This window comes from Phymastichus coffea, unplaced genomic scaffold, assembly GCF_024137745.1.
Source record: "Phymastichus coffea isolate CEN01 unplaced genomic scaffold, Cenicafe_Pcof_1.1 PCOF00149, whole genome shotgun sequence".
Classification (NCBI taxonomy): domain Eukaryota; kingdom Metazoa; phylum Arthropoda; class Insecta; order Hymenoptera; family Eulophidae; genus Phymastichus; species Phymastichus coffea.
The window spans coordinates 280,202-295,196 of NW_026706960.1; the positions used below are offsets into that span (position 1 = coordinate 280,202).

The 14,995-nt window shown below is 35.3% G+C and overlaps 3 protein-coding genes across 9 annotated transcripts; 2 read left to right on the top strand and 1 right to left on the bottom strand.

Moving 5' to 3' along the window:
* The first annotated feature begins 852 nt into the window (after positions 1-852).
* On the top strand, positions 853-10,113 carry LOC131672413 (pre-mRNA cleavage complex 2 protein Pcf11-like). The gene is made up of 20 exons (XM_058949614.1): positions 853-992; positions 1,068-1,236; positions 1,587-1,818; positions 2,850-2,975; positions 3,048-3,239; positions 3,310-3,513; positions 3,587-3,655; positions 3,732-4,932; positions 5,293-5,401; positions 5,479-5,999; positions 6,077-6,770; positions 6,842-7,084; positions 7,159-7,505; positions 7,579-7,843; positions 7,919-8,145; positions 8,218-8,459; positions 8,545-8,559; positions 8,770-8,989; positions 9,054-9,272; positions 9,341-10,113. The coding sequence occupies exons 3-20, from the start codon at positions 1,627-1,629 to the stop codon at positions 9,673-9,675; spliced, it is 5,421 nt and encodes a 1,806-aa protein (XP_058805597.1). The 5' UTR covers positions 853-992; positions 1,068-1,236; positions 1,587-1,626; the 3' UTR covers positions 9,676-10,113.
* A 132-nt stretch (positions 10,114-10,245) lies between these two features.
* LOC131672417 (probable asparagine--tRNA ligase, mitochondrial) lies at positions 10,246-12,976 on the bottom strand. 6 transcript variants are annotated; one of them, XM_058949618.1, is made up of 5 exons: positions 12,867-12,976; positions 11,955-12,099; positions 11,288-11,859; positions 10,770-11,217; positions 10,246-10,682 (listed from the first exon to the last, which is right to left on the bottom strand). In XM_058949618.1, the coding sequence occupies exons 2-5, from the start codon at positions 12,081-12,083 to the stop codon at positions 10,422-10,424; spliced, it is 1,410 nt and encodes a 469-aa protein (XP_058805601.1). In that variant the 5' UTR covers positions 12,084-12,099; positions 12,867-12,976; the 3' UTR covers positions 10,246-10,421. The 6 variants fall into 6 exon arrangements, with proteins under 6 accessions (XP_058805601.1, XP_058805603.1, XP_058805605.1 ...); XM_058949620.1 differs by lacking the exon at positions 12,867-12,976 and adding an exon at positions 12,779-12,845; XM_058949622.1 differs by lacking the exon at positions 12,867-12,976 and adding an exon at positions 12,697-12,713.
* On the top strand, positions 12,920-14,789 carry LOC131672420 (GDP-mannose 4,6 dehydratase). Of its 2 annotated transcripts, XM_058949628.1 has the most exons (7): positions 12,924-13,145; positions 13,338-13,580; positions 13,652-13,844; positions 13,899-14,131; positions 14,204-14,419; positions 14,503-14,571; positions 14,656-14,789. In XM_058949628.1, the coding sequence occupies exons 1-7, from the start codon at positions 13,089-13,091 to the stop codon at positions 14,716-14,718; spliced, it is 1,074 nt and encodes a 357-aa protein (XP_058805611.1). In that variant the 5' UTR covers positions 12,924-13,088; the 3' UTR covers positions 14,719-14,789. The 2 variants fall into 2 exon arrangements, with proteins under 2 accessions (XP_058805610.1, XP_058805611.1); XM_058949627.1 differs by having other exon boundaries at positions 12,920-13,145; positions 13,652-14,131.
* Positions 14,790-14,995: the final 206 nt, after the last annotated feature.

Consider the following 14,995-nt stretch of genomic DNA (forward strand, 5'->3'; position numbering starts at 1 on the left):
AGTGAAAGCAAAGCACACTTGTAATGTTGTAATATGCATCCAAGTTCTAAAATGAACGGGAACTGAACACATACACGAGCGACTCGAGTCGATACTCGATAGTGGTAGACGAGAAATGGACTAATCCAACCTAGCCGCGTGAAAGTTTTGAAGGCGAGTTATATGCTATAGTTCAGTTTGGCCTCGCTCGATGAAGACACGCCTTGAACGACGTGGCCGGAAAGAAGTCCGATATTCGGCGGTAAAATTGAAAAGCTATCCGAAATAAACGCTTAATTAATCAACAACTTGAATACTCTGCTAAATTATATAACTGCCCGAAGCAAAAATTTAGCCGTATATTTTTACTGACATCTTGTTGATAAAATTATATTATTATATATTACATATTATGCTGACAAAAATGAATTAATAGTACAGGTAATTTGAAATATCAAGTATGATGAATATAAATGTGTTATATTAGCTGCGACACTGAACATTTATCAATTACAGCAATATTCAAAACTATTTTCCTATAATAGCAGATCGATCAGTGCTATTGTAGTTAGTGTGCTCGATGCTTGCAAGACTTTGCCAACAGTAGACAACACATTCGAGCTTTCGATTTAGGATAGGTTTCGAGTTGAGTGCAATATGATTTGATCACATTTCAGATTTTAGTACAATTCAGTTGATTCAGTAGAACAGTTAGGGTTAGGTCAACAAAGGGGGCGTGCGAAAGCTGATCTTTAACACTTCCTAGGAAGAGTATTGCCATAACTATATTGATTGTACCATTTTCTTAATCAAAAACTAAACATTTATCTGTCGAGGAAAAATGATCAAAAGTATACAGGTGAAACTGCGTTTGTACTAACTACTAATAAAGCGAAGAGTATTTAGAATACAATCGTAGCTATAGATCAGCGCAAACAAGGTCGCTCTCGTCGCTCTTCCTCTGTCTCTCTCGCATCCTCGATCGTCTATCGCCAGCGAGCTTTTAGGATTAGGTACTGTATTATGCGAGTGTTTTTAGATGAATCTTTCGGTTTTTATCTATCTACTTGTGTAATTTTATTCTTCAGTTAAATCTCCAGATTGAAGAACTACTTATTCCTCGTTTAGAAGCAAACGCATGAAAATAATCAGCGTCATTTATCTTGCCGAATCAGCTAAATGTCAGTCTGATGTAAGGGAACAATGCGTAGTTCTTGCTGGCTGTTGTGCGAGCGACCAATTAGTGTGTAATTACAGGTAAATGTTTCTGTCAATCCCACATCATTTCTTTTTCGTTCAATCAATTCATTCCATTTTCATTTCTTCAAAATTAGAGGTTAGAAAACCTTAAAATATTTTTTTTTCTCGTTTTTCTCTTTTATCAAGAAAAAAAATTGAATGCTATTATCATATATAGACAAAAATCATTGTTTTATTGAAATTTATATTGAAATATATGCTCTGAAGAAATTTTTGAAACTTGTATTAATTGAAATTAATATATTTCAATACATTGTTCAGATAAATAAGACTGCGTTGTTGATTTTATAATTATTGCTGTCAAGTTTAAATAAAACTTATATATTATATATTCACTCAATCAACAGATACATATCGGAATAGGTTAATGGCAACTTGGAGTTAAAAATGATATCCGATATGAATCCTACCAGCAGAGGATTGTTAAATCAACAAGAGATAGTGGAGGAATATATTTCATCTCTGGAGGATCTCAAAGCTAACAGCAAACCTCACATAAACTTTTTAACATTGTTAGCTGAAGATAACATGATTTATGCACCTGCCATCGTTCAAGCAGTAGAAGCCCATTTAAAAAAGGTTAATATTTTTCATAACTGTTAAGCATTTTAAGCTACATTATTCTTTATTTTTTAACTCCTACAACTACAGATGTTGCAATTTTAACGTTCAATTTAGAAACATATTGATTATGAATATCAATATAAAATGTTATTCACAGTCAATTTTCTGTAGATCCTTTTGATTATTGTGTGATCGTTGCAAGATATTAAAGTATAAAAAATTCATATTCTGTAGTATGTTACCATTATACACAGATTGATTTTAGTTAATGTTGATAAAAATTTTACAAGAATTAAATGCAAAGAGAACTTATTTTTATTTAGATCTTTATTTCTAAAATTGTCAATTTTTTATAATTGCAACTATTCAATCATTTTTATAACCTAATTAGTAAAAATATTATTAAAATAAGAAATTTGTTTAAGAATATTTGTCTTGGAATAAAAACTAAAAATTTTGATTTTATGATATTTATTTAATAGTTTTTTGAAGAATAGTAAATTGGGGAGAAATTATTTAAAATGGGACAAGTTTAATAAAGAATATTTCTGTATTTAAGTTAAATAATTTTGAAAAACAAGCAATGAAATTGTTAGATAGTAAGGCATAATATGCTTCTGTAATACTGGATATAATGGTGATGTCTACTAGTAAATAAAATTTAGATTTTATAAGTCAGTATTGTGATTTTTCGTGATGCGCTACATAAATTTATACATTTTTGTAAATAAAAAATAAAGTGATATCCCCAAAAGTATTATAAATAGAGGTAAAGTGTTTGTTTTGAGGAAATATCCATAATAATTTCAATCAACAACTTGATCCACGTTTTTAGTTCCATTTTTTAACATAACATACAAAGAAAAGATTAAAGTATACTTTGAGTAAATATTTTTAGCATGAAATGACTGAGGAGTTCATCGATTTTATCAAAATTCAGAATAATTCTTAAAAATCGCGATTAATTAAAAATACAATGTCGAAAAATATAAGAACGACAGAAGAAAAAGCAGTAGGGGGTAGAGTGAGTATTATATTTTTGCTAGGTTCAAAGCGATGTGAAGCTTCCTGTTCTTTATCTCATTGATTCCATCATGAAGAATGTGAAGAAATCTTATGTCAACCTTTTTTCACAAAACATTGAGAATCTATTTTGTGATGTATTTCGAAAGGTATGTCTTAAAGATATCAATGTATGAGTAATGTTGCTCTTACAATTATAATGAATTTTAAAAATGATATAGGTGGACGATAACACAAGACAAAAAATGTATAAATTAAGACAAACATGGAAAGAAATTTTTCCTGCTAGTAAATTACATTCTTTGGATGTGAAAGTGCAAAACATTGATCGAAACTGGCCAGTTATAGACTTGCATCAAAATGCTACTGCAGCAAAATCTATTATCCATGTAAATCCAAAATTTCTCTCACGGGTAAAGCATATTTTTACTGATGCATTTTGTAATTTTAAATGTATCATTAAAGAAATATTATTAATTTTAGCAACAAAAGCCACTACAACCTGTTGTACAAAATAAAACAGCTGAATCTGATGCTAATGCTATGACTGAAGAGCAAATGAGAGAAGAACTCTTAAAAAAGCAAGAAGAACTTAATAATTTGAAGAGGCAAAAGATAAAATTAGCAATGCTACAGCAGCAGCAAATGAAAAGTGAAAAATTAGAAGCTCAAATAAAGCCTGAATTGGTAATTCATTTTTTCGGACAGTACAGTTAAATGTTCTCCTTAAAAGTGTATTGATAAGTAATAATTTTTTCAGATGATGGTCGATGACAGTCTGGAGTCGACTACTGTGCCTTCAGACGCCTTTGGATCTTCGGAAAAGGCGGTAAAGCGTTTGAATAGAAAAAGCTTAATTTTAGTAATCGAATAATAATGATAATAATGATGATACAAATCTGTAGGAAGCGTCGCCAACTCCTAGCGAAAATGAGAATCAAATGACTTTGACGGACGATACATTGGAACGCGATTTGATGGCGATACAAAATGGAGGCAAGTTTGGCGACGAAGTGCCGGACAAGCCGGCATCGACATTAACAGTAGCAACAGCAACTGTAGTGCCGGTTATGCCGGAACAACATCAGAAAACATCCGAACCTTTTGAAAGCTCAGAGCTTGTCGACGAGAGCTCGTTAGTTAATGCTAGTTCGGTGAAAAGTCGCGACGAAATTCTCGATTTAGAGATGGAATTATCACTAATTATAAACGACAATAAAGTCCATGATAATGAGCGTAGCCAAAGATCTAGTAGTAGTAGCCAAAAAACAAACAAGCCTCCAGATGAGGCGCGGTCGAAGAATTCTTCGGAGCGCTCGCCGAGCAAGAGTTCTTCGGCTCGCGCCTCTTCCTCCTCTTCGTCGAAGAAGCAGCAGCAGCACCAGCAGCAGCACCAGCAGCAACACCAGCAGCAGCAGCACCAGCAGCAGCAGCAGCAGCAGCAACACCACCACCAGCAGCAGCACCAGCAACATCAGCAGCACCAGCAGCATCAGCAGCAGCAGCAGCAGCACCAGCAGCAGCACCAGCACCAGCAGCAGCAACAGCAACAGCAACAGTCAGAATCGATACCAACGTCGTCGTCATCGCGTACCTCTCGCAGTAAATCCTCGTCCTCGTCCTCCCGCCGCAAAAAATCGTCCAAGTCGTCGTCGCGCAAGCGTAGCCGGAGTCCCCATCACCATTCCTCTCATCACCACCATCGCGGGCGTCGCCACCACCGTCATCACGCGCCACGCCACCGCGAGCGTCATCACACGACGCCACCCAAGCTTGGCCTTGACGAGGAAGAGCAGCTCGGCGGATCGCTCATCGTCTCACCACCTCAACCTCAGGCCAATGTTAAACCTAATCAATCGACTCAGCAGCAGCAACAGCAGCAGCAATCGTCACGCAGAAGCAGTCTCGGGGGTGCCGGCGGCGGGGCTCGAGGGGTCACTAGGAGTCGCAAAGAGAAGAGTAAGAGCTGCAGTCCAAACCCAGCCAGTGAGAATCGCAGTAAGAGCCTCCGGCGAGATAGTGCCAATAACCGGGACGAGGATCTGAGGGCCGCGCTGACCGCCTCGACGCCGAGCTGCATCACCAGTGCCACCAAACTCGACCCCAGTGAGTTTCTCTTATCATTTTGTTTTTCGAACCAGACTGCATTTTGTAAGCCTATGTCAGACTCTTCCTATTATATCGCGTCACCAACTTGACTGCACCATTTCTTTTAATTTTTCTAATTGACAATTTCAAGGATCTTTTTGTTTTTTTTACCTCAAATACGAACTTAATGTATTGGAAATCATGCCATAACATTTCTGTAAGTAAATGTTACTTTAAGGCAAATCTGTCATGTATATATACTTATACATGAATGTTTTACTTTATTTCACTATTTTGTATATTACTCATATCTCATTCTGTTAATAAGTGTCAGCAATTTGATCTGTGTTTGAAAACCCTTTAATGAATGTTTTTTAGAAGAAGATTTAGATCTGCGCGTTCTCCCTATACCAGCTAATAAGAGAGCCTCATCCGAACGCATATTGTCGCCTTCGATCAAGAAGAGCAAAAACGACGATTTTGATGTGTGAGTTGGCAGTTAATATGTACACAAATCAGCGTATCTGATCGTCGGAAAGCAATGAGCGCATATTTCCATTGCAGGCTTTTTGGTAAGGAGGACGTTGATTTGCGAATCTTAAATCCACCACCAAAATCTTTGACGCAACCGCCAACACCTCCGCCGCCGGTCATATCCGACACCAAAGACGGCTGGGCAAAATTCAAAACCCCATCGAAATCCGACTCGTCCCGCTCCGATTCTCGAAATTCTGAGAGATCCACGTCCGAGCGCAGCGGTCGCGTAAGACCAAGTCGCAATAAGTTCTACAACAAACAGTCATCGGAATCGAGCGAGCAGAAAGATCGTAGGCGCAGCGGTAACAGGGATTACGATCGCAATCCTGACCGGAACATCGAAATCATTATGAAACAGGCTGCCGAACAATTGAATCAGGGCACAATCACTAAATCGCAGTACAATAAGCTGATACAGGAAGTATTTCATATGAGCGAGGACCAGAAACTTCGTGCTGCCCAGAGAAAGGAACGAGAAAGTAAAATCTGGGACAGAGGCGACAAGGGTTTGAGGAGCAAAGATCATGGCATGCATCCGCGAATACCAGGTCAGCCTTCGGATTAAACAACGTAATGATGTCGTTGAAGAACAAATTTTCAATTCACGTTACTTTAATGACTTTAGGTCCACGCTGGCAGCAACTGTGGCATCAACCCTGGGCTCATCCGCCCGGGCCTTTCCAAGGACCCTTTCGTCCGGAATTTCGACCGATTGCACCCTGGCAAAACCACCCGCGGATGTTTGGCAGCCCAGTCAGACCTGATTTTCATCAGTTCCACGCTGGTTGCTTCAGTCCTCGTGTAGGCCATCCACCGATTGGTCCGAACGGACCAATGATGTTACCGAACGGACCAATGAATCCCATGTCTGGTGGAATGAATCCGCTGAAGGGTCCGATAGGGCCAGGTCACATGTCGCCAAACATAATGATGTCCAATGCAGGACCTTCTCTCTCTAAGAGGCTTAGTTCTGGTGATAGTGGCAGCCCCGATAATTCAATCTGGTCTAACTCATCATTCAACGATGGAAAGTCGGACGCTGAAGTTTCATCCAGTTCTAACGACGACCTACCACCGGTGGACCTAAAGTTACTCGAAGAGATATCAAAAGATACTATGAGATCCATCAATATCGACAACATACCTAGGGAGATCAGGTACTATGAAGATACAGGAGTGATATTCATGCATTGGGATGATCCGCGAGACATTGGTTTTCAAAACGGCGCCAGACGGGTTTACATTGACGGTAAAGAAGCCGTTGTATGTTCTTTTAATGACGATTACAGAGAGTTTACTTACGATGGAGAGATTCATAAGTGAGTTATTTAATCATCATCAATTCACATTTCTATTTTAATCATACTTCAACTTTTACTTTATTTTTTAGGATAAAACTTGGTGCGCCTACTCGAGAATTATTTATAGACGGAAAGTGGTATCAGTGTTACTTTGGCGGACAACCAGTAACGGTCGATTTTGGGACCAAAAAAGTTAGCGTCAAATTGGAAGGGCCTCCTCCGCAAGTCAAAGTTGGAAACGTGAAAAGGACTGACCTGGTCCTAGGAAAGATTAATGTAATTATCAACGCCCGAAGTATGGTACCTGTATTTCTTGATGCCAAACCACAAATGTAAGCTTAATTATTGTTGCTTAATTTTTATGATTAATTATTCAAAAATCTTTTAAATTTTTGTTCGTTGATAGGTTTAATATTGAAGGAAAACCATGCACCATTGAATTTATGGATGCCTTATTGACGGTTCTCTTGAATGGAAGACCGTTCGACGTTGAATTTGGTGGTTTGCCTATGCCAGTTATGATTTATGGGAAGAAACACTTTATTAGATTTTCGGTACTGCCTCGCGGATTCCGTGCTGGATATGTGAATATTACGAATATGAAAGGGGAAAAGTCAAAAGAATCACCACCAGACAATCTTAAAAAAGATCAAATGGAAGTTAGTTCGACTACGTCTGCAATTATATCTTCATCAGTGGAGCCTGATTCTACTTCTCAAGATGCTATGGAAATATCTTACAACGTTAAATCAGGTTTACCATTGTTATAACTTTTAACTTACTTTTAATATTGAAATTTTTAATATTTTTGAATTGTCTTTGCTAGACCTTCAATTAGATGTACTCTCTTCCGTCGTACCTTCTGCAATGGCACCATCTTCTGGCTTGTCGTATCAAGCGGAGCCAGTCGAGAATCTGGCGGCTTCTGCGTCTTTCACTTTACCATTAAATTTGAATGAGTTATTCCAAAGATTAGTGGAAACGGGCATAGTTACAAATTTAGGAGAGGTGAAGAAAGAAAAAGAAGAGGAAGAGAAGAAAGAGCCAGAAGTTACTTCAGCCTCATTTGATAAGCCAGAGACATTAAAAATGTAAAATTTTTTAACTTTTCTTTATAAAATGTTGTAGGCATTTTCATATTAATCATAATTAATTAAACGTTTTAGAAAACAACCAGTGATGGTTACCGCACTGTATAGTGGAATACAATGTAGTTCTTGCGGTGCGAGATTTGCACCAGAAATGGCTACTCGATACAGTCATCATTTAGACTGGCATTTTAGACAGAATCGCAAAGAGCGAGACTCATCTAGAAAAGCACATTCAAGACTTTGGTATTATGATGTTAGTGACTGGATTCAATTCGAAGAAATCGAAGATCTTGAAGATAGAGGTATGTTATTCAAAATACATTGAATCGATTGTTTTTATTGAAATTCACTGAAATTGTGTGTACTTTTTTTAGCGCAAAGCTGGTTCGAAACTGAAAAGCAAACAATAGAAACGGAAAATGCGGCAGCAGAAGAACTGTTTGCCGAGACAATGCAGCCAAGCGTGCCAACAGGTTCGGACGAGGATGCTTTCTGTCAAGTATGTCATGAAGCTTTTGAACAATTTTATAATGATGAAAAAGAAGAATGGCACTTGAGACCGACTATCAGTTTTGACGATAAAAATTTTCATCCTGTATGCTTGGAAGATCATAAGGTAATTCCAATCTTTTTTTCCTATCGAATATTTTTAACTATTATATTATAAAAATCTAACTAATTACATTTCTTATTATTGAAAGGAAAAAATATATGCGGTACGTTTTTAAAAAATAATCGATAGTGCATATTGTTAATTTATTAGTGTAGAAATGATACTGCATTTTTATATTAGTTGTATTTTATACCTTTTATTAGTCATATTTTACTTTTGCATTAAGTATTCACGTGAATGGAGTAAATAGCTGTATTTATGTTAGAGGATTTTCATTTAATTATTTGGTTGACAGACATTTAAAAAATTACAGAGACTCACAGAAGCAACTACTAAGTTGGTCGACGTATCCGAAGTTCTAGACGAGAATAAAGAAAATAATACTGATTCTGTAAGTGTTGAAAATAAAGAGCCTCTATCAGAAAGCCATGAAAGTGAACAAGAAAAGTTACATGAAATAGATACTTCAGAATCTTTGAATGAGTCGGAAGCAGTTTTAATGGAGTCGCCAGCTGTAGATTCTTCTCAAATCGGTATATATTTGGTCTTTTATAATTTACGTTACTTTTGTGACTTGAATTATTAACTTTATTACAGAAGAAAGTGCACCTGAAACACCTGTTGAGCAAGAAGAAACAAAAACAGAAGTATTTAATGAAGAGTCTAAAAACAGTTTAGAAATACTTGAAAACGATGATATAAAAACTGAAGAACCAGATTTAAAATCTGGTTTTGTTGAAGATATGCAGGTAGATGTGGAAGTAAACAATGAATTAACGGTTTGCGAAGAAACCGAAGATGTCGAATTAGAACCAGGTAAAATCAACATTTTATCTTAAATCAATGATAATATAAACTCGTTAATTTAAAAAAATAAATATTAGAACCAGAAGAATGCCCGGCAGAATCTTCGATCGTTGATTCTACGCAGGTGGAAGTCAAAAGTACAATTGATGGAAACGTAGAACTTGAAACTAGTTTACCGTCGATTCCATCGGCCCAGTCGAAAATTATTATAAATATAACAAAGCCTCTAAATTCTCCTAAAGAATCTACCGAGGTTAAGGAAGAAAAAGTTAGTGCTGAAGAGGAACTAGAACCAGAACCTGAACCTTTACAGCCAGCATCGATAAAACCTGGTCTGCAAGACAGGAATTTATCAGTTTTACCGCCAATACAAAAAGGCGAAGAACTTTCAGGACTATGTTTAATTATGTAAAGTAGATTATATAAAATAAATAAATAGTGTACATATTTATTTTGATGAAACATGCACGAACGCATTCAAGTTATAATGCAAGAGAATGAAATTTTTTGTATTGTTTAGTGATCAAGTGTGGTTTTTTGTGTGTTCGTGAAAATATTATATGCGATAGTAATTTAAAAATACTTGTAAATATTTTCCAAGTACTGTGATGTTTTGTAAATACCACCCAATGTTTACAACTGCGATTTCACTTTATTGTACGAAAAAATATCAGTATAAGCTTTATTTTTTTACTACAAAAAAGTTTTTGTTAAAACCCTTATCCCACTTTATTATTCATTCAGTTATTGCAATAAATTATTTTTTATGAATCTTATCAATCGCAGCTTAGTATGAACTTATATTACAACTTTATATTTTTCCCATGTTACTTTGAATTTAATTTTTCAATTAATAGGTTTCTAAACATTTTTATTTTTAGCAACGTTTCAAAAGAAAACGTTATGATAATTATATGTAAGTACATTTTTTCAAAAATCAATAAATTACTATTGATAAACTATACCAAAAATTGTCATTTTATTCACACTTCCTAAAATTTATGAGAAAAATTAAACAACTTTATTTAAAAAACAAATCTACAAATTTTTTAAATAAATTGAAATTGTCTACTGAATGTTAAAAACATCACATTATTTTTAAAAATCGTGAAGATTTTTATATAATAGGTATATATCTACATTAGAATAATCTTTACTTTAGAAACAGCAGTTATGTGGCCACCTAGGGAAAGGAATCACGTCTTTGATATTTGGTACTCCTAAAACAAACTGCAGATATCTTTCGAATCCCATTCCAAAACCAGCTGTTGGGACATTTCCATATTTTCTCAATTCAAGATACCAGTCAAGATTAGCATTTTCTGGTAGTTTTGACTTTAATTTGTCATAGTTATCTTCCCTTACACTTCCTCCAACCAATTCACCAACCATTGGTGCCAAAAGATCTAGAGCTTTGACCTTATTTTAAATAAAAATACGATGAATAATATTTATTTGCTGATTAAGAACCAAAGTGCAGAGAATAGAAAAAATAGTTATACTAACTTTTGAAGAATCATTTTCGCATTCTTTCATATAAAATGGTTTGTTATGTTTAGGCCATTCAGCAACAAAAAGAGGAATATTACCATAATGTTTTACTAAGAAGAATTCATGTTCTCTTACTAAAACCTCGCCACGTTTGACTGGAAAATTCAACTTGTCTGAATGTTTTTCTAGAATGTCAACAGCTTCATTGTATGTTATGTATCCAAAATCTTTTCCTATCCAGGTTGGTTCTGGAGCATTCACAGCTTGGAGATCTTTTGCTCCCTTTTCTAAAAGGTTCATGGTAGTTGCTTTGATAAGTAGTTCTGCTTCAGCAGCAAGTTCTTTAAGACTTGACATAAAAGCTATTTCTGTCTCAATCATATAAAATTCTGAAAGATGCAGTCTTGACTTTGAATTTTCAGCACGAAATGCTGGACTGAAGTTGTAAACTTTTGCCAGTGCTCTATGTAAAGGGAAATGTTCTCTTTTATTTTAAATAATTAAGATCAAAGATGTAAAACAGTCATAAATACCTTGCACAAACTTCAAGTTGTAACTGTCCTGATACAGTCAAAAATGTTTTTGTATTGAAATAAGCTGCATCTAAATCATTTATATTCTCTTTCTTCATCTCTTCCATGAGTTTTTTTGAGCTTGGTTCAACATTAAAAATTTCTCCTGCTCCTTCACAGTCATTTGAAGTCAATATTGGAGTATGAATATTGATAAAGTTACGATTTCTCATATGATCTCTTATAGCATTTGAAGCCTGATCACGAAGGCGTATAATGCTTGCAAAAGATCTTGTTCTTGGTCTGAAGTGTAAATACTGACGAATGTAATCTGGTGAATACTGCTTTCTTGGTAAGAAAGGATATCCTTCAAGATCAAGTTTACCAATAACAGTAATCTTCTCAGCTTGCAGTTCTGGTCTGCCATTTGGAGCAAGAGCAATACCACCTTCAACGGCAACACTGCAGCCATAACTCAAATTTTCTGGTTTTGCATCTTTTTCTAAAACAACTTGAAGTGCTTGACTAGATGTGCCATCATTAACATCAAGAAAAATCTTGTCCTTTATCTTTCGGAATGCTTGCACCCATCCCTATAATTTTATAGAAAAGTTGACAATTTAATGAATGAATCAAACAATCTGCGTATTTTAATAAGAAATAGCACTGATTATTTAGATAGACTAACCTGCACCTTAGCATGTTTGCCAACATTTTTTGAATCATTTGATTCATATACTGTTGCATAATTATGACTTTGACGAATTGAGCACTGTCTGCTTATTAATCTCACTTGTAATATTTGCTTGAAACTCATTTGTTACAGTTTCCCCCTGTAAAAAAATTGGTTGCAATGTTATGAAGCATTTAATAACATCATACGATAACTGTAGCGTTGCTGATAGTTTTGTGTTTACTAACAGTTTTGTGGTTAACAAAAGAATAAAAGGTTAATGTTAATAATTTGTTCAAAAGTATATTTCAATTTTACAGAAATATTGCTATGCATAAGCATGTTGATGAATACGGAAAAGTAGACATTTTTCTCACGATGACATGGAACCCAAACTGGTGTGAAATTAAAGAAAATCTTCTACCTAATCAACAAACTTTTGTGATAGACCAGATTAGGTGGCGAGTGTTTTGGAATGTAAAAAGAACTACTTATTTGATCTTGTAGGAAACAAAAAATCTTGGTGAAATAGAATTTTGCGTGTACTATTTCAACATGACACTATATACACAACTTTCGTATGGACCGGTGTACTATACAATAAATCCAATAGGGTTAGTCACACGCGTAATGCGCTATATGAAACTCTAGTATAAAAAAAACATTAATCGGAATATCGTCAGATAAGACTGTTTTTCAATAAAATATTAAACTTCGACGATTGCTCGCAAAGCTTTGAAATTGTTTACACTTATACCCATTCTATATAAATGTCATTTCTCTGATGTTACGAAATTAATTAGGAAATAACTGTCCGGTTTCTTTTAATTTAGAATTACCAATATAAAAAATATTTATAATAATAGTATTATGAAGAATCAAACAATATTTTTTGTACATGAAATTTGATATCTATTGTAAACTTACTTTTACGTGAACATAACCAATGTAAAATCAGCTGTTAACATAAACTACAATGCGCAAGAGGAACTTAGTACTATGAATGCGTGGCACGCTGTGACAGATTGACAGCTTTGACAGATTCATGGCTGGCTACACCCACATATTTTTAAGTGACAAATTTTTCTACAATTTTTAATCAGATTAATTGGAAGAATAATTCCAACGCGTGCTTGCATACGTAGGAATATGGCATCTACAGAAGATCAAAGACGCGTTGCTCTTATCACCGGCATTACCGGCCAGGTATTAATTGTATATAATAGTTGAACTTTGATTTTTCATGTGTTTTATATTTTATTCCATATTGTTTGACTTTATAAATACATCAATTTGTAATATCAATGTGTTGAATTAGATTTGAATTATTTTATGTAAATGTACTTAATTGTGGCTGCTTCCAAAGAAACTATATCTTTGTTTTATTTTTTTGATCAGGATGGTTCCTATCTGGCAGAGTTTCTTATCGACAAAGGTTATGAAGTCCATGGAATTATTAGAAGAGCAAGCTCTTTCAATACGACAAGAATCCAACATTTATACGAAGATCCAAGGTGTCATAGACAGGGGAAGATGAAACTTCATTATGGAGATATGACAGATTCTAGCAGTCTTGTTAAAGTAATTAATAAAGTTCAGCCTACAGAAATATATAATCTAGCTGCACAAAGTCATGTTAAGGTAATCACATTTATTTTAACTAGGTACATTATTGTGGGAGTATTTTTACTAATATTCAATTAACTTTACAGGTGAGCTTTGAATTGAGTGAATATACTGCAGAAGTTGATGCTGTTGGCACAGTCAGAATGTTGGATGCTATACAAACCTGTAAATTAGAAAAATCTGTAAAATTTTACCAAGCTTCTACTTCTGAGCTTTATGGAAAGGTTTTAGAAACACCTCAAAATGAAAAGACTCCATTTTATCCTCGATCTCCTTACGGTAAATATATTTCATTACACGTATCTACTATTCTCATTACAATATGTTTTGCAGCTTGTGCCAAAATGTACAGTTTTTGGATAGTTGTTAACTACAGAGAAGCTTATAGTATGTATGCTTGCAATGGTATACTCTTCAATCATGAAAGTCCTAGACGAGGTGAAAACTTTGTTACAAGAAAAATAACAAGATCCATAGCTAAAATTCATTTAGGACTGCAGGAAGTACTGGAGTTGGGAAATTTAGATGCTAAAAGAGACTGGGGTCATGCCAAAGATTATGTTCAAGTTGGTATATTTTGCCGATATAATTATATCATTAGGATGATCTTTTAAATAGAACAATATATTTTTATGCAGGCAATGTGGCTTATGCTTCAACAAGAAATTCCAGACGATTATGTTATAGCTACAGGTGAAACGCACAGTGTTAGAGAGTTTATTGAAGCTGCATTCCAAATAATAGGAACGAGTATCGTGTGGGAAGGAAAAGGTGTAGATGAAGTTGGTAAAGATGCAAAAAATGGTCGGGTACTTGTAAAAGTAAACCCACGATATTTCCGTCCAACCGAAGTCGTAAGTTGCAAAATAAGTTGATAAAAAAATACCGATATGAAATGGCGAATTCAAGTGAACGTTTTGTTTGGCACGACAAAAAGGACCTTCTATTGGGAGATGCAAGCAAAGCCAAAGCAAAACTCGGCTGGAAGCCTACTATTTCATTCCAGGTGGGAACTAGCGAGTCAAATAAGCATAGCTGACAATAATATGACGCGTTACATATTTTTGTATGGTGATCATTGTCGTTGCAGGAGCTGGTACTGGACATGATGACTGCTGATTTGGAATTAATGAAGAAAAATCCAATGGCATAATTATTGACTGAAGGAGCCATAAAGTATTTCTTTTTATTATAATTGTTATTTACAAGACAAGTGTGATTTTGAGTGAATACGCGCAAATAACCACGCTCAGTGACAGTGCTGTGAAAAAAAAAAGAGAGACTCATACGGACAATACGTGTTTGCTTAAGCGAATAGCTGAGAAAACGTGCGTGTGTGAATGTGTGCGGGCACAGGCGCCTGCAATCGAGACATTATTACGAAGATGCGCCACTCTGTGGAAAGCATTTCCTCGAGGCCTCGTCTCGAC

Coding starts and splice junctions, on each gene's coding strand:
- LOC131672413 (XM_058949614.1), top strand. CDS start 1,627: ATGATATCCGATATGAATCCTACCAGCAGAGGATTGTTAAATCAACAA. Junction 7,085..7,158: donor CTTGATGCCAAACCACAAAT/GTAAGCTTAATT, acceptor GTTCGTTGATAG/GTTTAATATTGAAGGAAAAC. Junction 8,146..8,217: donor CGAAGATCTTGAAGATAGAG/GTATGTTATTCA, acceptor TACTTTTTTTAG/CGCAAAGCTGGTTCGAAACT.
- LOC131672417 (XM_058949618.1), bottom strand. CDS start 12,083: ATGAGTTTCAAGCAAATATTACAAGTGAGATTAATAAGCAGACAGTGC. Junction 11,218..11,287: donor CAACTTGAAGTTTGTGCAAG/GTATTTATGACT, acceptor CCCTTTACATAG/AGCACTGGCAAAAGTTTACA. Junction 10,683..10,769: donor GCGAAAATGATTCTTCAAAA/GTTAGTATAACT, acceptor ATTTAAAATAAG/GTCAAAGCTCTAGATCTTTT.
- LOC131672420 (XM_058949627.1), top strand. CDS start 13,089: ATGGCATCTACAGAAGATCAAAGACGCGTTGCTCTTATCACCGGCATT. Junction 14,132..14,203: donor ATGCCAAAGATTATGTTCAA/GTTGGTATATTT, acceptor ATTTTTATGCAG/GCAATGTGGCTTATGCTTCA. Junction 14,420..14,502: donor ATTTCCGTCCAACCGAAGTC/GTAAGTTGCAAA, acceptor CACGACAAAAAG/GACCTTCTATTGGGAGATGC.